At 41.4% G+C, this 20,581-nt stretch overlaps 1 protein-coding gene across 8 annotated transcripts in view; it reads right to left on the bottom strand.

Moving 5' to 3' along the window:
• AFF4 (AF4/FMR2 family member 4) overlaps positions 1-20,581 on the bottom strand; it is a 54,987-nt gene that overhangs the window by 31,817 nt on the left and 2,589 nt on the right. For all 8 annotated transcript variants that reach the window (XR_003540251.2, XM_027718481.2, XM_027718484.2 and 5 more), the window contains exons 2-4: positions 4,524-4,650; positions 2,367-3,149; positions 981-1,025 (exon numbers count right to left, since the gene is read on the bottom strand). Coding sequence is in view for 7 of the 8 variants with exons in the window: in XM_027718481.2 (XP_027574282.1) it covers positions 981-1,025; positions 2,367-3,149; positions 4,524-4,646 (951 nt within the window). In the remaining variant the exon portion in view is untranslated. The remainder of the gene's footprint in view (positions 1-980; positions 1,026-2,366; positions 3,150-4,523; positions 4,651-20,581) is intronic.

Raw genomic sequence — 20,581 nt, forward strand, 5'->3', positions numbered from 1 at the left:
ACAACAACAACAACAACAAGAAAAATTAACAAAATTAAAGCAAAGATTTCATTACAATCTGAATTTGAATGGTGACTGTCTCTCAATTTTCAGCTCACTGTTCACCCTTCACTAAGATTTATATTCAAAACCTTAATTTCCCCAATGTGCAAAGATTTTGCATATAAACAGTTTAAAATTCAGGTTATCCATGAGAACAGATATTGCATGTAAACCTGAATTTTGAATTTTTATCCCTGAGAACAGATAGTTAAGACATAATAACAAGCAGAAAGGCATAAATCAATAAACTTGGTTGCCCTGAATGTAAACTGCAGTACAGGTCAGAGTCTGATCATTTCAGACCATGAAGAACACGTGTGGGACACGGGGGCAGAAGGAAGAATCCTAGGAAAGGGAAACCTATAGAGTTTAAGGAAAAAGGGGAAAATCAAATGCCTGAAGCTTCAAAGTGCCTTGTATTCTTTCAGAGCATCTCTCAGGACCATGCAGTACTGAAGGTCAGAGGAGATGGCAAGCCATGGAAATGCTCAAGGGGGGCCTGATGATCCTTTTCTGGGAGCAGACATAGGACAGGGAATCGAAGGACTTGGGGAAAATAACCCAGGTAGGAGACCGGGAAAATTCTGCCACGGGGTAGCAAAACACCTACTATACTCTAGAAAGGTATCAGAATGAAGGACTGTATTCTGGTGGAAGAAATGGGTAGTTTTGATTACCAGGGAGGAGGCATAAAAGAGCAAGAATATTTTGTGAGGATATTCAGGAGACTGCGTGCACACCCACAACGCCCAGTGCCCACTCTGCTCCCAGTTTTCCCAAGTCTCCTTGTACTAGAGGAGCACCTGAAGAGCCCTCCTGTAAATGACCTGCAGTCAAGGCAGTTTGAAAGACACTAATAACTGCAGAGTCCTTCCACCTCCTTAGGAATGTTTGCATTTTCAACAAATAAATGATGAAGAAGAGCACAGGGAACTTACTTTGAGGATTTCATCCACACAGCTCACCTCGCCAGATGCTGATGCCTACAAATCAAAACTTAAGGTTAACATCTCCCAAAGCAAATTTTCCAGGGACTAGAAACACTTAAAAACAAACTTCAATCCTTATCATGACTCATATGGACTCTACATAGATACAAACAGCCCTTGCTAATTCCTTTCATCAGTTTTAATATCAGATAGATCCACGTTTTTATGGCATGAGTCACATCCAGTTATGAAAAGCAAATACATGAGATCTATAAAACTGTGACAATGATCTCTTACTTTTCACTCGACAGTTAAAATGATCACAGGCACTCAGTGACATTAAAAACTTCGGGAGAGGGGAATGAGAATTGCAGCTTTCAATCATTTCCTGGAAGAAGCCACAGGATAATATCTTGAATTCAAGTGCAGGACCGTGAATTCACAGAAATGACAAACTGCATTCCCAAGTAAAACACACGTTATAGAGTGATTCCAGAAACAGCAATAACTACCAAACTATGAATCTTCTGCATCCCTGACTGCCACAAGCAGAAAGAAGCAAAGCTACTACAGGATTCACTGCCTCAGCACTGACATGGCAAGTCTTGACAAACAAAATCATTCCTAATTTCCTTACCTGTGTCCTGAATCTTATTTTGGTATTTGCTGAAATCCCAGGAACAAAGGCTTTTCTCTGGCTACTATGATTCAAGGAGTTAGAGAGGAGATGCAATGAGATCTTATTACTAGGAAAGGCTCTCTCCTTGTCAGTGAGCTGGAGTCAGAGTCTGTGCCTTAACTAGTCAAGAATTACCAAACTCCTAAAAGTTGTTAACCCAACAGTATTTTATATCCAGCATGAAGTCCTTAAGAAGTCCTTAACCCTGTTCAATTTGGTGAGTTAGGGTGAGCTTCTTTTCCCTAGGTATATATAATAATCACATTCAGTAATTGCTACACACTTCAAAAGAAAATCTGATATAAGCAGATATGATCAAGGCTAAGTCAACTGGGCTCCCAGTAACAATGTCAGTATCCAGGTTGTCAAAATATTTGTGTGTCCTACTATTTCATTAACTTCTAACTACAGAAATACTCCATGAAAATTAGCCTCTCTGGGTTATCTCATCCTGCCTGAATGTCTCAGCCTTTATTTAATAAAAATCTCAGTACCCACATGGAAGAAGCAGAAGAAAAAAAACCTATTACTTTTGCACGTTCCCCATTGAAAATACGGCCTTCACTGCTTATGGTTAAGGTGCTTTGTGTAACAAAAAACACGGTGTTTACTAAAAACTCACTTTTGGTTAGGCAGATTGGGATTTTAAAGAAGCTGGAAAATCCCAGCCCAAATGGATTTACATTTCAGAAGCCAGGAAACAGCCAGCAACTTACATCCAGTGGCTGAGAGGGAATTTTCAGCTTGGTTAGGTGTGCTTTGCTGCTGGGCTTCAGCTCGTTCACGGCGCTGCTGTGGGTCTGACTGCTGTAGTGTTCCGAGGATAACTTTGGTTCCATGGATTCCTGCCCATCCATCGGCCTGACGTATGCAGTGGGTTTCTGTAACATTGAACTGGACTTGGACATTAGTGAAGGTGGAAAAGACTGATTAGAGTGTTGTCCACTTGAAAATGAGGGTACACGGGAGGGAGAGTCCCAGCTGGGATCAGGATCCCGGGGCGACTTTGACCGTTGATGTTCTTTGCTGTGGTGATCATTCCCATGAGATCTCGAATGGCTGGAGCTCAATGAGGAGACAGCAGGTGGTTTTCCAGGGCTGGAAGAACGGGGTTTGGAGTGTTCAGACCCATGCTGGCTTTTTTTCCTGCTGCTGCTGCCGTAGGAATCGCGGTCGTGCCTCTGGCCGGCGCTGCCCGTGCCGGTGCCGCCGGAGCGCTGCCCGTGCCCCGCCAGGCCCGAGGAGCGCTTCTGGGACTGGGAGGAGGTGCTGGGAGCTGGCCCCACTGGAGTCCATTTGCTGCTCTGGTGGGAGCCTGTGCTGTGTCTCTGATCACCAAAGAAGCTTTGGTTTGATTTCTCGTCGGGTGCTGATGGAACGGTCGGTTTGGGAATTGCAACAAGCTTTTGGAGCGGTCTGTCTCCTATGAGATCCGTCATTTCATCATAGTTACCAAGCATGCTCTGGATACGACTGGACAACTTGTCTTCTTTGCTGGTCTAAGAAAACAATTTTTAAAAAATAATGATTTGAAACCAATCACAATTTCACTTTCACTTAATTGATTTGATAAGTACTGCACTTAATCTAAATTTCAGGTCTAAGTTCATGCTAGAATTCATGTCTCTTTTGCCATTGTTTCCAATTCCCAATTTTAGTTCTTAAAGCAGTAATTTAACAACCTAAAACATAAGAAAAAGATGTACTTCAGCAGCAGGAACAGCTGAAAGAGCATTAATCAGTGCTTCAAATAATGCAATGGTGAGCTGGATGCAGGTTTAAAAGCAGTAGGTGCCTACTGTCACCCTAAACATTATTTCTCTAACACAGAATGCAGGAGTCCTAAAAAGTTTTAATTAGCAGTAAAATAAAATCAGCTTAACCTCACCCCTGTATGTAATTTTTAATTGGTATTTATATTGGCACAATGTTTGTTGCCCAGAGTTAAAAGGGTTCTTTCTTCTATAACCATTTCATTTTCCAAATTAGGTCTATTAGATCATTCCCCATGCATCCCAGTCAGCTCCAGTTAACTTCATAAAGGTGGGATTTGGTTATCAAGCACAGGAAAGTAATGGGAGGACATGAATAAAAATAAAAAAAAATCACCAAATATTCCTCAACTTTCCTCCTGCAGGAAGTCAGTTTTTAGTAATAATGTTTTACTTCTTACAAACCAGTTGAAATTGTAATAAGGGAAGAGGTTTGCTTTCAAAGTGAGTTCTGAGCTACATAATTAAAATCTTAAATGGTGTTTTATTAGTTATCCCAGAATTAGGTTATTTTTTCCAATTCTGCTCAGTAAAGCAAACCTGGCAGGAAACCCAGCACAAGCTTAAAGCTGTGCAAGATCACAAACAAAATCAAGTCCTTCAAAACAAACTAAAAAAATCAGATACAAACTACTGGAGTACTAGTTAGAGCTTATAATTCCATCCTATCAGGGATTTCAGCATTTAAAATTAACTTCCTATTTAAACATTCTCTTTCTGAACTTGCCCAGATCTGGATTACACTGATTAAAGGTTAGAAAGTTTAGCAACCAGCATTCATTCACCCCAAAAATGGCAACTTGGCATCACACAATGGACAGTTTAAGTGTTTTGAGTCACCGTACAGAAAGTGAAGGAAGGAAAAAAATTTTATGATTTTATTTTTCCTCTTTCTCATTCCCTTCAAAGCTTCCCCTCCTTCCTAAGCACTGCAAATCTGCCAGTGGAGCTGGTTAGTGACTGCCCAGCCTTATTTTCAAGCCCTGCTTAAATACTCGGTTGCCGTAAGAGCTTTGGATCTAAAAAGAATGCAGACAAAAATACATTTAAAACATGATTTCTGTTATAAAACCTGCATTTCCAAGCACTGCAGAAACTCACCACTTTGTAAGGTTCAGCAAAGAGAGGGGAGTTGGGTGGAAAGGCTTCGTCACCCTGCTGAATTTCTTGATTTCGCCTTTCCCTTTCTTTCATACGCAGCACATTCCGGTCTTCACGGTTCATGTTGCTACGGGCAAAACAGATAATTTCTGATCACAGAAGGAAACAAGGAGAGATGTGAGTGCACAGAAGGATGGGAGTGCACAGAGTCAGCCCCTGGTCCCGTTTGGCCAAAGAATGAGGGTCATAACTCCTCAAACCCAGATGTTTGTCCAAATTCAGCCACTTCCCCCTCCAAAGAGCTGTAACCCCCAATCCACAGCTGCTCTAACAGGGAAACTTTATGCAGTATTAAAAAAAAATTGAAAAAAATCCACAAAGTCCTCAGGCAAGTAACTATTTCAAACCATTTCACCGCTCGACTCATTTCGCTGTCTCAGCCCACGCTGCACATCTCCCATTCATTTCTAAAATACCTTTTCTCCCCCACATCCCCAGATGTTCTGTAACCCCCCACCCATTCAGTGCCTGGCTTTTCCTGTAGGTTTGGGTTTATTTTTGGTGCTGACATACCTTTTTTTGGCACTCATCCTCCAACATATTCTAACCTCAAGCTTTGATGTGGTTTCCAGGTCTCCCTTCCTCCCCTGACTCCCAAAAGGCATTTCTACTCAGAGAAGTAATTTCAGGGAAGTTCTGGCAATATTGTACCTTCTGCCTTGGACCATATTCTCCTACTGCAAAAATTCAGATTAAAAACTTGCTAATACCCCTTCTTACAAATTTTACTTTGCAGTTTGGTTGTGCTGCTGGTGTTAACAGAAATACATCAGATTGTTGCAACACACACACACACAAAAGCTGGAAAAGATTCCCTCTGAGGTTGATAAAGCATTGGGACTTAAAGGAGTAAACAAAGTAAGATGAGAAATAAGGTGGTACTAATTCCTTTAACATTTAATCCCAGAATGGTTTGAGTTGGAAGGGACCTTAAAGCTCATCTATTCCATTCCCTGCCATGGGCAGGGACACCTTCCATTAGACCAGGTTGCTCCAAGCCCCATCCGACTTGGCCTTGGACACTTCCAGGGACAGGGCAGTCACAACATGTGCTAAACTTTCTATCAAGTGATTTAGAAATGTGCTTTACTGATTTGCACAAAGTACAGTAGATGTTCCCAAGAAAAAGTGATGTTCTTCCATATAATTTGCATTCTAAAACGAAAATGTTGGCTGCTTAGAAAACCATTATTTCATGTTTTTAGACAGCTGCCTATTAAAAAGAAAAAAACCTTGTTACAGCATGACCTGAAAGCTGTAAACCCAGCTATCCCATTCTCAACAGGAAAACTTCAACCCATCACTCAGTTTTTAAAATACTAATCTCTTCACCTCAATAATATTATAGCCTCTTGCATTTATTTCTTTTATTCATTTGGCTTCATTTTGTCTGTTACTCTGAAAACAGTGAAGTCTAAGAGGACACCTAAACCAGAATAAAGCCAAGGTATAAGTTCAGATCTTTAATGCTTTTCAAGGTAAAAGGTTTGTTGTATTTCCCTGCACCATAATTAAGCATCAGCTTAATTCATGCAATGATGATATCAAGCCTATGAACACAATACATTTGAAACTTTATGTGAAAAATCACTTTTTTCTCCAGTTCCCCTGTAATTAGCTGAACTCATGTAACTGCAGGTGACCATCAAGGCTGAGAGAGGGATCTATGCACTGGTCAGCAAATCCCTTGGATTATTTTGGCATTCATGACAAACTTGTTTTAAAAGTTTGAGGCTTAAAAAGCTCATTCTTCAGACTGCAGCCCAATTTCTTACACATGTAGGATTTAAACACAGACAAATAAGAGATTTAATTATAGACACTGATCAGTTAAAGCCAATTAGAACAGTCTGAGTCTCCGGCATTTACTATTGAAGGCAAATTTTGAGGCAGAGAATAGAAGTGCCCTGGTTTTGGGTGGTTCATTCTCACTAAAGGGATGGGATTGGGAATGATATACAGCTGTACATTCAGAATATTATAATTCTAAAGAATTTTACATCTATAATTTTCAAATAGAGGGTTAAATATTAACAAAGACTTTCCCTATTTTTTACAGAGTCAAGGATCATCTTTTAAAATTTTATCAACATTTACTGTAACTCTTGGGACTGCAGAAAAACCAGCATTTTTACCAACACAAAGGAACATTACAGCAAAGATTCATTCGAGATATGAGCTGGAGCAAACCCAGAACTGATCTGGCTGTACCTGCCCAGGTCTATGTAAAATTAGTCATCAGAAATACAGTAGTTAATCACACTTTTAACCACTCCTCCCCAGTCTTTTGTAATGTAGTAAATGATAAAACACCCTCATGGGTAGTCATGTTAAGGGGATTGGGTTTAGTTTTCTTGAATTCTTTTACATTTTTTATTAGAGCAAATAGTATGAATGGGATTCAAGTTAGACCTGTTTGTATCTAATCACCTAATCTCTACACAGAGCTATTTTAAGTTCCTCTAATGTGTACGAAGCTATTAAAATCACACTACCACTAAATGTGTAAATAAAGGAAGTTAGTGAGGCTTCCTTAGCTCTGAACTTCAGACAACTTCCCAATTAACTTCCTATCTTGCACAGCCATGAGATGTACCAGAAAATAAGCTGCCCATGTAGAGGAAAAGCAAGGAGAGGTACTTTGAAAGCAGACGACCAAGGCCTGTCTACTGATCAACGTTGCCAGCAGCTACCTTCAGCATCAAGGAAATTGCAAAACTAAGTTTTCAGACCACTTGAATTACACCAACCCTGTAAAATCCACTACATAAAATTTACTGGTATGACCAAAGTTCTGTACTGTTTGCCAGTCCTCAGTTTTTTTTCCCAATTTGGAGTGGACACCAGTCCCATCTCCTGCTGGCGCTCTGTTATCTCTCAGTTTGGATCCTGGCTGGGGGAAGGAGCTCTGCCCCATCACTGCTCCCACCAGCAGTGCAGGCTGCTCAGAGGCAGAATTGCTTCTCCCTCTCCCACATTTAAACCTTTTCCCACAGGATGGAAGAGCTGGGAGCAGTTGGGGGCAGTCAAGCTCCCATCACTCCTACCCCATCCTCTGGGCAAGAGGACAGCTCCTCTGCTCCTGTCTCTCTGCACACCAGGCCTGCAAGCAGAAAATGAAGATCTTGTTGCCTTGTACCTGCTGCTACCAAGAGGATGTTGCAATAATTTCCCTTTTCCCAGGAGTCCTGAGCAAAGTGTGAAGGAGAAGCAGAGCCAGGCTAAGGGAGACAAAACAGGTCCCTGCAGCAAGGACCAAAGTCGCCTTAATTTCCATATCTGGGAAAAGAGAAGTTCAAAAATTAAAAGAAATTAGAAAACAGGCCTAAAGCACAGTACAGTATTTTCATTTTTAGGAAGTTTAACTCTACGTGTTTTGAGTCATTACTTGTGCTCAGTGTGCCCTGCTGAACTCCACATAGTCTGTGTGTATGTGACTGCACAACTGACTGTTCAGATCTCACGCCTCTGCTCCAGCTCAATAGGAAGAGTTGAAAGAAAGCAGGAAAACCAGCAGGGAACTCACAGAAACTTCTTACACAACATTCCCTTGTGTATATTCTTTAACCATCATTAATTGCTGCTCCAGGCCCACCAAGCACATCAATTGCTCGAGTATCGCTCAAATCACCCGTACCAGAAACACAATCTTAACTTCTCCTTCTAACATCTTCCTAAATCCTATTTGGTATTTCTGTTCATCCTTAATCCAACAAGGGCATGGCTTTGGCTTGAGCTTCCTCAAGCCATCATCATCTTGGATTTTATAACTAGTGTTATGAAACGGCAGCACTGGTGCCACCTTCTCCTGCTTCCCATCTCCCACTCCCCTAGCTCCAGGCAGGGGGGGCACATCCCAGGTCTGGGACTTTTGGACCACAATTTCAGACTAAAAATAAACCCCAATCAACACACCCACAATTGTCAAAGTTTTCCTGGCAGTGCTGTTAAAGAGGACCTTGGCCAAGCCCTGGGTACAGGCATAGGTCTGGTAGCCTCTTCTCACCCCCTTGAACCACATCAGGCATCCCAATTCCTGCCCTCACCCCAGTTCACCACCAGCACTATCTCTCCATCTTCCCAGGCACCATAAGGTAAAACCATCAAAGGCGAAGGTTGGCCCGAGGAACCCTCCAAGTGCAGCCCCTTAAAAGGGATCCAAACCCACCACATCTCAACCAGGCACTCGTGGATCTTCTGTTTACAACACCTCCACTTCCTTCAAGACATCCTCATTTAACTCCAGAGTTTCTTCCATCTCAATTGGTTTCGCAAGCAAGAGGAATCAAACAGTTCATTTATCCAGTGTTGGTTAACTGGCAGTGCTGAAATTTTGTCTGACAACATTTGGCCACAAACGATCAACACGTTCAGAGAACACAGAGTAGCTCGGGCTCTGTGCAGGGCACACCCAGCTCTGGGGGCACACACAGCTCCCATGATTGTATTCCTTTTTCTTAAAAGGAGGGGGGAAAAAAGTTAGAAAACCTGTTTGTAATAAGGAATGATGTTTTAAGAAGGCATTTAAAAATACCTGAAGCTGCCTTAATGCTGCACCCAACTCCCTCCCAAAGATGCCTGTTAATTATTTCAAATACTTTTCTTACTTGTACCATGAACAGCAAGGGGCATCTCAGGAGCTGGCACAGCAAGCTTCTCCCAGTTTGTGCATGGAGTATGGCACTGCCACAAATCCTGCACTAAAATGCCAGTGTCAGCTTTTAAAACGCACTCACAGAAAAGCTGTTTGGAAAGGGAGATACTGGAAAATAACAACAAAACCCCACTGCTACACAAAGAGGAACGTGCCACCAAGAGCTGCTTGACACTTAACAATAAAAGTGAATGTGTAATCTTAACTTCCAGATTTCTATGTTATGGTAAAGGAGAAAAATGCAGAAAAACCATAACATTTCCTACTAAAATGATACAGTTTTACCCAAAAGAGCACAGACAGGAGGATTATCTAGGATAAATTTAAAGAATAATCACAATGCTGCAAATACAGAAGCAGCACAGAGTCATCTTCAGAGTTTTATAACTGAAATAAGGAACAAAACTAAAAACAAGAGCTTACAGAGAATTTGAATAATATACATATGTGTTCAGAAACAGGCAAAACCCAGCTTCTCAAAAGGATGAAGCTTTCTGTTTCTCTCCCTCACACCTTCTGATACTGCTGCAGCGCTCCATGCCAAGGGAGGGGGATTTGGTTTGGGAGGACTCCACGTGGCATTTGCTCCAGCAAGGAAAAGACTGGTGATACCAGCAGTACTCCAAAATTATAACTCTAACTCCGTATCACACAGTAAGGCTGCACAGCTGAACACAGGACAGCTTGAGCCGTAATTCCATTCGGGTATTTTGATAAGAACAAACTCTTCCACAGCTCCATCTCCAGAAGAGAGCTGTCCATCCTTCCAAGGCTTCGTTTGAGTTCTTGGAAATAGGATTCAAATACAACTGTATTGCTAATATGATACAAATATAAATCAGTGATTCACCACTAATTGAAACATAAAGGTTTCTCATTTCTATAACACAAACACAACTGTTTGTATCCCACCCTTCAGATTAGGGATTCCTGCTGCACATTCCGTGGGGGAACATAAAGTGCCGTAAGAGCCAGACGGGAACACCTTTGTACATATTGTGAGGGTGGGAGAGCTTTAAATATAAATAATTAAAAAAGTGAGTTGGCCTAGGTCAGGTTAATGTTTGACAGAACTCCCAGGGAGGGCAGAGCCAGCAGTTTGCTGCAGGCACTTCTCCTTCCCACTCAGCTCCAAAGCACCACAAAAATCCCCACAGAGCACAATGTGCCTGGACTTGCCGCTGCTCCTCAGACAAATGAGCACAAATCCCTCACCACCGTTAGCTGAGAAAAATCCCACAGCACTTTCTGTAGGAGCACATTGTTAATTCCAGCGTCTCAGTCAAGTGATGATGCAAGTAATTACATCCTGCTCTTGAGTTTTATCTGCCAGAGTCCCCCTCCATCCATCAAATATCAGGTTACCCAAGGATCAGTCAGCATCTTCTACCTGAGGAGCCAACACAGGGCAATGATGGATAATATAAAAGAATTACAGGGATCATTTGTAACTCAACACTAACCACTGGAAAAGGATTTGGGGATCCTTTAGAAAGAGATTCTGCAAGTATGACATTTCATTAAACAAGTTCAGATGAGAACTGGTATATCATTCATTATATGTGAGATCCAGCACACAAAAGCAAGGTAGAATCACAGGATGGTTTAGGTCGGAAGGGACCTTAAAGGTCATTTAGTTCCACTCTTCTTTCCAAGGTAAAGTAAAAGAACTAAGGTAAAAGTGCACACCCAGCAAATGGATTTTAGAAGTCAAGTTAAGGAAGAAAGTTCTATTTTCAGCACTTGCAACACAGTATTACACGATAGGTAAAACATCCCTCCTCCCTGATGAACCTTACACAGAAATAAATTCCCAACTCTTTTCTTGCATAGAGAACAGACCTGCTCACATCAACTTCAGTCCCTCCTTTCTGTCCTGTCTCTTCAGAAATGGTAGAGAAACAAGGGAAGTGGCAGGTAAGTCTGGGAAGCGACAGGACAGCTTCACACTCCCTCCTCCTCTCCTGGTGCACAGAGAGCAGAGGAAGGTTCATTTCCCCATCCACTGTCCCTCTCCATCACAAAGCTCCATCCTAGCTGATGGCACAGATCCCACAGAGGAGGGACCCGACAGTGCAGTTACTGACTCAGGGGAGGAGGAAGTCTGTAGGACTGAACAATGTCACACAACAAAGCTACCACCTACCACAATGGTCGTTTTCTGCACCTACCACAACACCCAGTCAGGTAAGACACAGGAGCCTCAATAAACTCCTGTCACAAGAACCAAGCCTGAGCCAGGAGAGGAAAATGAAGCTGCTACTGTTCAGCAAAGCTCAACTTTGACTTTGCCTTCCCCAGCTTTTGCATTTCTGTTTGCCTCATCCTGCAATATCAAAACTACTTTCAGGAACAGACTTTCTTAACCAGGCAATGATATTCCTTTTATCAGCATCTGCAGCTCAAGCCCTGACATCCTACAGCTCAGAAGATCACAAAAGCAACAGCCTAACAAACAGCACAGACTGAACTCAGAGCTTGACCAGTCACAGTTTTGTTTCTCACTCTTGGCAAACTTCAGCCCAATTTTATCTCCCAGTCAACAAATAACATCCTTCCCATCTTTGCCGTTCTCCATTGCTGCCAAAGTCAATAATTCACCCAGTGCACAGATGGACCATCCTGAACACAAGGTTTTTACATGCACTCCTTTCATGTCCACACAGGCAAACCAAAGCATATTCCAATACTGTTTCTCAACAAATTTCTGCCCTCTAATTGGGCAGAAACTTAATAACCCAATTCCTGTGCCTACATGTTCTTCTGCTTAAACTTTGAAGCCAAGACAACTGTCGTTTAAATTTTATTAAGCAATAGTTATTCAGACATCTAACATTAATCTGGCTATTATCATTCTGACTTCCTCACATTAATTTACTTTCATAAAAGATATCATTACATTTGAGTGTTATGAACTCTGTGGCATTAGGATTAAGAAAGGATTCACTGACAGAAATTCTTTGATAAATCTGCTCTGTGTCAGATTTGAAACAGCAGACAAGGTTTTAATGATAATCTAAATTAGGAGTGAAAAGGCAAAAGGGAAAATCACATTCAAGGTTCACATCCTTCTCCCATCTTAACTACTAAAAAAGAAAGGAGAGAAAAAGTTTATCAAATACTTTACCCTGGTTTAACTGTCATTTCCTCCAGTTTTACTCAAAGATCATCTGTCTGCACTGTCTCACAAGACATTTATCTTGGACTTCCTATCGTGACCAAGGTTCACACATTCTGCTGCATCACACATTGAAATGAACATCAGGGTTTGAGATAATGAATTCTGCCCCTCTCCAAACCACTTGGGTCTTGTGTAACTGCTTGCAGTAGCAAGGTCTCCTCGGCCCAACACCGTGTAACCACTGATAGTGTCTCTGTCTCCTCCCTTGCTGCCTCAACACGGTTTGTTTTCTGAACACAGCTTTTATTCGATGCATCTTCACAACACAAGCGCAAGTAATAAAATATTTTAGGGCTGTTAATGCATCCTGTGCCCAGCTCTACTTGGTTCTTAAAGCAGAAGGGAATTTTTACAATTTGAGAGTTTGGTTTGGGTGTTGGTCCAAGCCCCCATCCAGGGCAGATGTCCACAGCAGCTCCCAGCCCCTGTTCACCCCACTATCCTGGTTGTGCTCACACAGAAATGTATTGGAACTGGTTATGCTGAATTTGGGAAATCTGTGCAGGTTCAAAATAGGTATTTTGGGAGCAGGGTTATTTTTAAATACAGAGAAGATTGAACCCTCCACAACCCCAAAACAGAGAGTAAGAATAACCAACCTGTTTAAAACCCGTTTAATAACAAAACCCAACGAAATTCCACAAGTCTCATTAAATTACTGTTTTTTGCATCACACTGTCATGGGTGAACTTTATCTGTAACAGGTAACAAGCAATGTGGTTATGAGGGATGGAAGACCAGAAGGATGCTGGGGAGCACGTCAGCAAAGCAGCCAGAGTTAAAAACTTCATCATTTTATGATTTAACTCTCCTCAGAACCATGGGAAAACACTCAGGGTGTGACACAGAAAGATTCAGAGACCCAAAGTGAATTATGTTTCCAGGTTGTTCCCGGAACAACTGAAGGGGGTGGAAAGGAAACATCAAACCCACCTGAGTTGATGCACATCAGCATCAATATATTTTCAAAATTATTATCAATACATTATTATCAATATATTTTCAAAAGTGGTGGCTTGAACACTCCCAGCGCCGGTGCTCCCCCCTGGCAGCTGCAGCAGTTCCACGACTGCTTTAGAGCTTGAAGGAGCCTTTGTAAAATCCACAGTTTTGAGTACCAAAAAAGAGAGAATACAGATTCTCCCTCCTGCTTTTCAGCCCTGACTTGCATGCAAAGAGTTTACCAAACTCATCACCATTTCCTACCTGTCTAAAATGTACGTGAATGATGTGACAGTTCCGAGACCTGGGATGCTTTCTGCTAACTTACAACTTTCTTTTTAAATTTAAATACACTGAGGATGAGAGCACATAGTAGTTAAACTCTGGAAAAACCCACTAGGGAAGAGAAGTATTTAAGATTTGTAGACAAAGCAAAAAAAATTTGGAAGCGAGAGGAAGGGACCAGAACTATCTACAGAGGGAAGCTGAAATGCAGCAGGAAAGCCACAGCTTTGATGTGTTGTGCTTCTAAACAAACACTGCTTAAAAAAGTTGGATAGTTCTAACCTTTCATCCTACCTACTAAATGCCACCTGTACTTTATAACCCCCTTAAGCAGATTGAGAAAATCGTTACTATTTCAGCCACCACTGAGCATCAAGGCATTCAGTGTAGTATCTATCACCCCAGGAAGACACTTGATAAATGTCAATTTATCACAGAATATAGAGCTAAGTATTCTATTTATTGTAGAAAACAGAGCTATACAAACTCTTTTAATAAAATGACATGACCTCATTTTCCCATGATGATAACGTTTGGGGTTTTTTTCCCCAAAGTTCTTGCAGTTGTTCGTACTTTTCTGGATGTGGCCTTAAAACAAAAGTCATGCTGTTAACAGAGATTTAAGTACCAAAAGGAAACTGAGCCACCTGCACAGAAGAAGCCTCATGTCCCAGGCAGGGCAGTCTGGGCACAGGGTAACTCTGTGCCATTACACCACAGAGGGCATCATTATCAATAATCATTATTATGAACTCTTGTCCCCAGAACAGTTTTTGGCCTACCTAAACCAACAACGTAACTTCGGCACTTGATACACTAGCAAAGGACTTGTGCAAGCTGGTGTGGAACTGCTGCTCCCAATGGGCTTTGTTAAATACGAGCCTGAAGACCTGACAGGTGTGAAACTGCAAAGCACAGGATCCTAACAACACATTTGATTTACAGCCAGAGAAACTCTCTGAGTATTGCCACTAGAGAAGGACGTTCAGCTTTTTGTCACATGAAGTTAAAGACAAACACAAGGGACATTGCAGAAGCAGTGTCAAAATCCAGCTGAATTTCAAAACCCTTCATGCAAGAGCCCAGTTCAGCTCACACCGAGCGTGTGCTTGGGTCAGGGCTGGAGCCTGGAAAGAGCTCTGGAACAGCCCAAACTGCTTCAAGTGCCACAGAAATTACATGGCAAGAAATGCTTCTCATTCCTCCAGCTCCCAGGCATGTGTCAGACAAACCAGCTCTAGTTAAACAGTTCTGGTGCCCTTCTCGGGCACCTGGCACTGTTGGCAACTCCTCTTTGTGGGCTGATTTAACTGAATTCTACTAAGCACAAGCTAATATTAATTATTAAGGTATGACTCACTATTTAGAGTGAGAGTCACATGTAATAATGTTTTTGATTGCATAACTTCATATTTATAATTGAATAGTAAGAAATCAGCCCATTAGACCAGCCAACAAGATCCAAATTTTGTACTCTTAAATAAAAATGAAGATTAGACCACACCCATTCTGATCATTTATAGCTTTTGAGTCTGTCAGTAAATCATGACTGGATGTATTTTAACATTCCTCTGAATAAAGAAGAAAAAAAACAACAAACAAATAAAAAAAAACCAAACAAAAAAATTCTCCCCCCCCCCCAAAAATCAACACAAGCTATTGGGGCCAATTAGGTATGTGAAGAGGCTGCTGCGAAAACATCTTCAAATGTCAATTCAGCATGGATGTTGCTTCATGTGGCCAGGAAATAATGCAACTTTTTCCATTAAAAAAAAAGAGAAAACTGAAGAAAAAAACAAACCACGAAGCAAAAAAAACGAAGGGAAAAAAAACCAAGGAAAAACCACCAAAGAAAAAACCACTGAAGAAAAAAAATTAAGAAAGGTGGATTTTAGAGGGTTATTAGTGATTAACAAATTTAAGCTGAAGACTACTTGTTAAAACTCTCTCCTATTAAAACATATTTCTGGTAATTATTGGCTAAGAATGTGTCACAGTGCAAACTCCTTACTTGTATTTTTTGCTCATTAAATATAATTAGTGCAGCTCTTTCAGCACAAGTAATCATTGCTTCAGGAAAAACCTTTTCACCCTTTATCTTTTAGAGGCTGGTTTACACCAAACCCCAGAGTTTTCATCGTGTTAGATCAACGCTTTAATATGATGCTAATTTACCCTATCAGCAACAGAAGGATAAAATTAAATATCAATTAATTAAATTAAAATATATTAATTAAATATAAATCCAAAACTTCACAATTTAAAACAATGTTCCAAGTAGGCACAGTGTAAGAAAGAGTCACAAACCACAGGTGAACTGGAGGGTTTAATGGTAAATCTCAAACAAACACAACACCCCAGCCACCCAAAAATACAAAAACCTCCTGGAAACACGCAAACAACACTATCAGTAACCTCTGTTCCATATAGGACCACCCAGAACATCAAAAAAAAACCCATGAGACAGGAAAAATATCAGTATATCAGTCCATTTTATCTCCTCTTGGGCAATCTTTGTGCTTCAAGGCTCGTGAAGTTACAAGAATAAAATAGTATTAAGACATCTTCATAAAATCAAGCATTTTTGACTCCCAGCAACTTCCACTGGGTTAATTTTTTTATTTGTTCCAAAGCACAGAACAACTTGCTAAAGTTAAAACATGTAAGGTAAGTCCTTTAACTTGTCCTTTAACCTGTTTCCCATATTCAATTTTTCTGAAATTTTCACCTTAATGGTTCATTTTCTCAAATTTGGACTTTGACCTAATATTTTTTTAATTAAGTAAGGAAGTGCTTATGCCAGCAGTAATGCAACACTGGAAAATGAAATTGGAAGATCTCCTTTTTTTTCCCCCAGAAACTCTGGTCACTCCTCTGCCCACAAAATACACAACATCAAACAAACTAAATTCCCATTTTGATGTAGCTTTTTTGGTTTGCTGTTACTCTTCCCTATAAGAAAAAACAACATTTTAAAATGGTTTAGGTTGGAAAAGCCCTCCGAGACCATCCAGTCCAATCATTCCCAAGGCCAAGGCCAACACTGCCCATGTCCCCAGGTGCCACATGCACATGGCTTTTAAATCCCTCAGGGATGGGGACTCCAGCACTGCCCTGGGCAACCTGTGCTAGGGCTGGAAAGCCCTTTCCATGATGGAATTTTTTCCTGTATCCAACCTAAACCTCCCCTGGCACAACTTAAGGCCGTTTCCTCTTGTCCTGCCCCTTGTTCCCTGGGACAACCCGCTCCGCTCCTGCTCCTTTAGGATTTCCTTCTTAACATTTCCTTCCTACTCCATTAGTTCCTCTGCAGACAAACTGTACAAAGAGAATTGTGGACTCTTATCTCTTCATCCTCCTCGCTTTAATGATTTGTGCACATCAAAGCCTGATTAAAACCATTTAAGCACTTCCATCACTGAAATCTCTTTAACGTCTTTTGGAAATTAAATTAAATGCAGAATCAAAAAAACCCTCCATGTCAATGTACAAAGCTGGACAATTATGATCAGATTTGAACTTCTACAGTAATGTCAACACAGATGGGGACCCTCATGGAAATACAAAGTATTTTTAAGCATAATTTATATTTAAAATATAGCAGACAACCTATAAATACTAAATATTCATTTAAAACCAGACACTTGAAACAGGATTACACTAAGTGAATACTAGGAATTTCAGAGGAAAATGAAGTGAAAAAGTGAATGACTGTTCAATGGTGTGAGATTTCCACAGGAACCAACTGTTGAGAAAAGTATCTACTATGGAGCAATTTACTTCAGTGAAATCTTAGAATCCAAGCTAAGGACAACTGTAAACAATTTTCCCTTCCTCAAGAGTTTAACTTGAGACAAGTTTTTAACTGGTCACTGGTTAGAAACAATATTTTCCCAATGCTTGGTTCCAAAAATTAGGAACATACTACTATTTTTCCTTAAAATTGGAAAATGTATGTAAATAAAAGGATGTTTGATCCAACTACAGAGAGACACCAAGTACTTGCCTCCTCTTCCAGATCCCAAAGCGACACCAAAATCTGGGTACAGAATCATTTTAACACCACATACAGCAAAAATTACAGAGTTTTAAAATCTCTTAGGTTTTTATCCAACCTTTGGATCCCCTTTGTTTTGACACATTCTGTGACATTCTTCCCAACCCAGGAGCCACCCCTGGGAGCTTCAGGAGGGGCACAATCATTCCAGGGCTCATTTCTGCCTTTCCATGAAGAACCCACTAAACTGAAAAGCTGGGGAAAGTCTACAGTCCAAAGACAAATAACTTAAAGCTGCTCTTGGAAACTGCAGATAATGAGGGAACATCAATCCTTTAAAAACAAACACACTGAAGAGAATCACACCATTATCCTGCCTCTTGTCTCCTACCTCTAGTTTTTATGTTCCCAGTGTAGTACTGGGAATAAATAGTGAAAAACTGCTGTGGGGCTGTAGAGGAGCACACGTATCCACAGGGAGAGATTTGGAAAAATAAAACAGTCTCTCCTGGAAAACATGATCACTACAGGATTATAACATTAGTTCAAGTACACTCCATATTTGTTTAATTATAAAACATGAAAGCAGCATGTTCAAGTGATTTATCAATAAATGTTATGACATGAATAAAAACTAAGATGAACTATTAAAAAAAAAAAAAACAACCAATAAAAAGGGGCTCTAAGTTGCATCGTGAGGGGTTGTTTTCCATAGAAAGGAGTGTTGGAAAATTTCTCTTAATGAGCTGTTAACAGAAGAAAATTAGTTCAAGACTTCAGGGCAAGAACTTCCCTTATTCTATGTTTGCAAAGTACAAGAGCACAAGATTTTTTTTTTTTCCTGCTGGTACCTGGTGCTAGTGGCAGTTCATAACCTGGGTTTTACATTCATCAGCAAGAATTAATGAACCAAGTAAGAATAAGAGACAGAACAACCTGAAGAATACAAACACTTGGGCAGAAAAGACAGAGCACTGCGCTAGGGGAAAGAGAGGCTTGAAAACACCAAGCTGGAGAAGGAAACTTGGGAAGTGGTAAGAATCCGAGAGCCTGGAGAGGTGGCAGACACCAAATCAGACACGAGTGCATGAGGGAAACATGCTCAGAGCTCCGGGGAACATGGAATTTTGGCCAGCACATCCAAGGCTGGCACAGCCCCAGCGCAGGAAGCCCCGGCGGTGCCACGCTGAGCTCTGTGCTGTGCTCGGCAGGGACCACGGCCTGGGGTCACTGCAGAGAGCACCAGCTTACCCAAAATGGGAAGTGTTAATTCAGCTGGAATATGTACATCTAGTTCAAGGACCTAAGGAAAGAATAAACGTGGATTCCCGCAGGAGAAAGCTCCACAGCCAGAACAGCACAGCTTTAACCGTTCAGGGTGACTACGCTCACGAGAAAAGCTCCGTGACAGGAAGGAGCAGGAGCCTGTGCAGTTGAATTTCCTAAGCAGTGACAGAAGCCCTGTCATTTCACAACCTGGAGAACATCTCCTTAGTCATTAGTGACTGCAGAGAAGGAATGATCCTGCAAGAGAAGAATAACTGCCAGAGAAGTTCTTTCATCTCGAGCTTTGCAATTCTATGAACTTGATTCCTTATTTTCTTACTTTAACACAGTTAGCAAGAGATTTTACATACATCTAACTCTGCTCTATCTAAATGTAATCTGTTAAACTTTCCTGACTTGTTTCCAGACACTCCCTCTTCATCCTAGGCCTCTCCATCTCCCAGCTCGGGGTGTTCTGCTCTCACAGATGACACCAACATCGCCTCGTCCTTGGTACAAACTCAGACAGACACAGAAATCAAGTGACAAGGAACACAGGTGGTCTCACAGAATGGTCTGGGTCAGAAGGGACCTTCAAGATCACCCAGTTCCACCCCCCTGCCACGGGCAGGAACACCTTCCACAGCTTCTCTGGGCAACCTGTGCCAGGGCCTCACTACCGTCACGGGGAAGAATTTCTTGTTAATCTCTGATCTAAACTCAAATTCAGATATCTGATCTCCAGTTTAGTTATTTCTTAGCCTCTGCTGAAGGTAACTGTGAGCCTGTAGTAATGTGATGGAAAGGAAATACGCCTGTAGAACAAACCACATGTGAGTAACAAACTGAAATTATGTGGCTGAGAACAATTATTGCCACAGAAAAGAGACCTCAGAGTCACCAAAATCTCCAGACTTTTCTTACATCCTCACACAAGCAGACCCCAAACACGACACGCCAACAAACAACTCCCAGCTCTACACACATGTTGCTGCAGCCTCTTGGAAGCTGCTCATATTCTCTCCACGTGCCCACGAAAGGCCAAATCTCCCTATGGGAGAGGTGCTGCTTTCGTGTCTCAGCTCTCAAGATTCAACTCTTAATATATCCACCCTCAACACTTAAATTTCTCTTGATCTGGAGCAAAGAATAAGAGCAGCAATGATTATAAAATTCACTAACCAAGAGGATGAGCAGGAAGGAAGGGAGGCACCAGAAACAGTCACAGGCAGTTGTGTCACCTCTTATAGAATATGAAAATGAACATATGAGAGGGGACACCATGACAGCAGTTTCACCATCACCTCATCACAGGTGCTTAGAAGATGCTGAGAGCTGCTCTCTCAGTCAGTAAGGGCACAAGTCACATCTGCCCTTAGTCACCTCTGACATCCAGGAGCACCCACGGTGGAAAATGACGTGTGGCAGAATGTCCCTGCCAGCAGCTACAGAAGGAAGGAGGAAGTGGTGTGCACATGCCAACTTATCACAGACCACCTGGAACCTCAGGACAGATTTCTGCTGCAGCTATTTATCTCCAAACCCCCCAAAACTGTGAACTCTATGGCTTGTGTAGATAAAAACATATGGCATCTTCTCATTAAAGTGATGGGTAATAATCACGCAAAAGCATCTGCACATTCCAGCTTCCTCAAAAGACATCCTCAAAGTCC

The sequence above is a fragment of the Pipra filicauda genome, unplaced genomic scaffold, assembly GCF_003945595.2.
Source record: "Pipra filicauda isolate LSUMZ 115617 unplaced genomic scaffold, ASM394559v2 scaffold3_size10097308_pilon, whole genome shotgun sequence".
In the NCBI taxonomy this organism is placed as follows: domain Eukaryota; kingdom Metazoa; phylum Chordata; class Aves; order Passeriformes; family Pipridae; genus Pipra; species Pipra filicauda.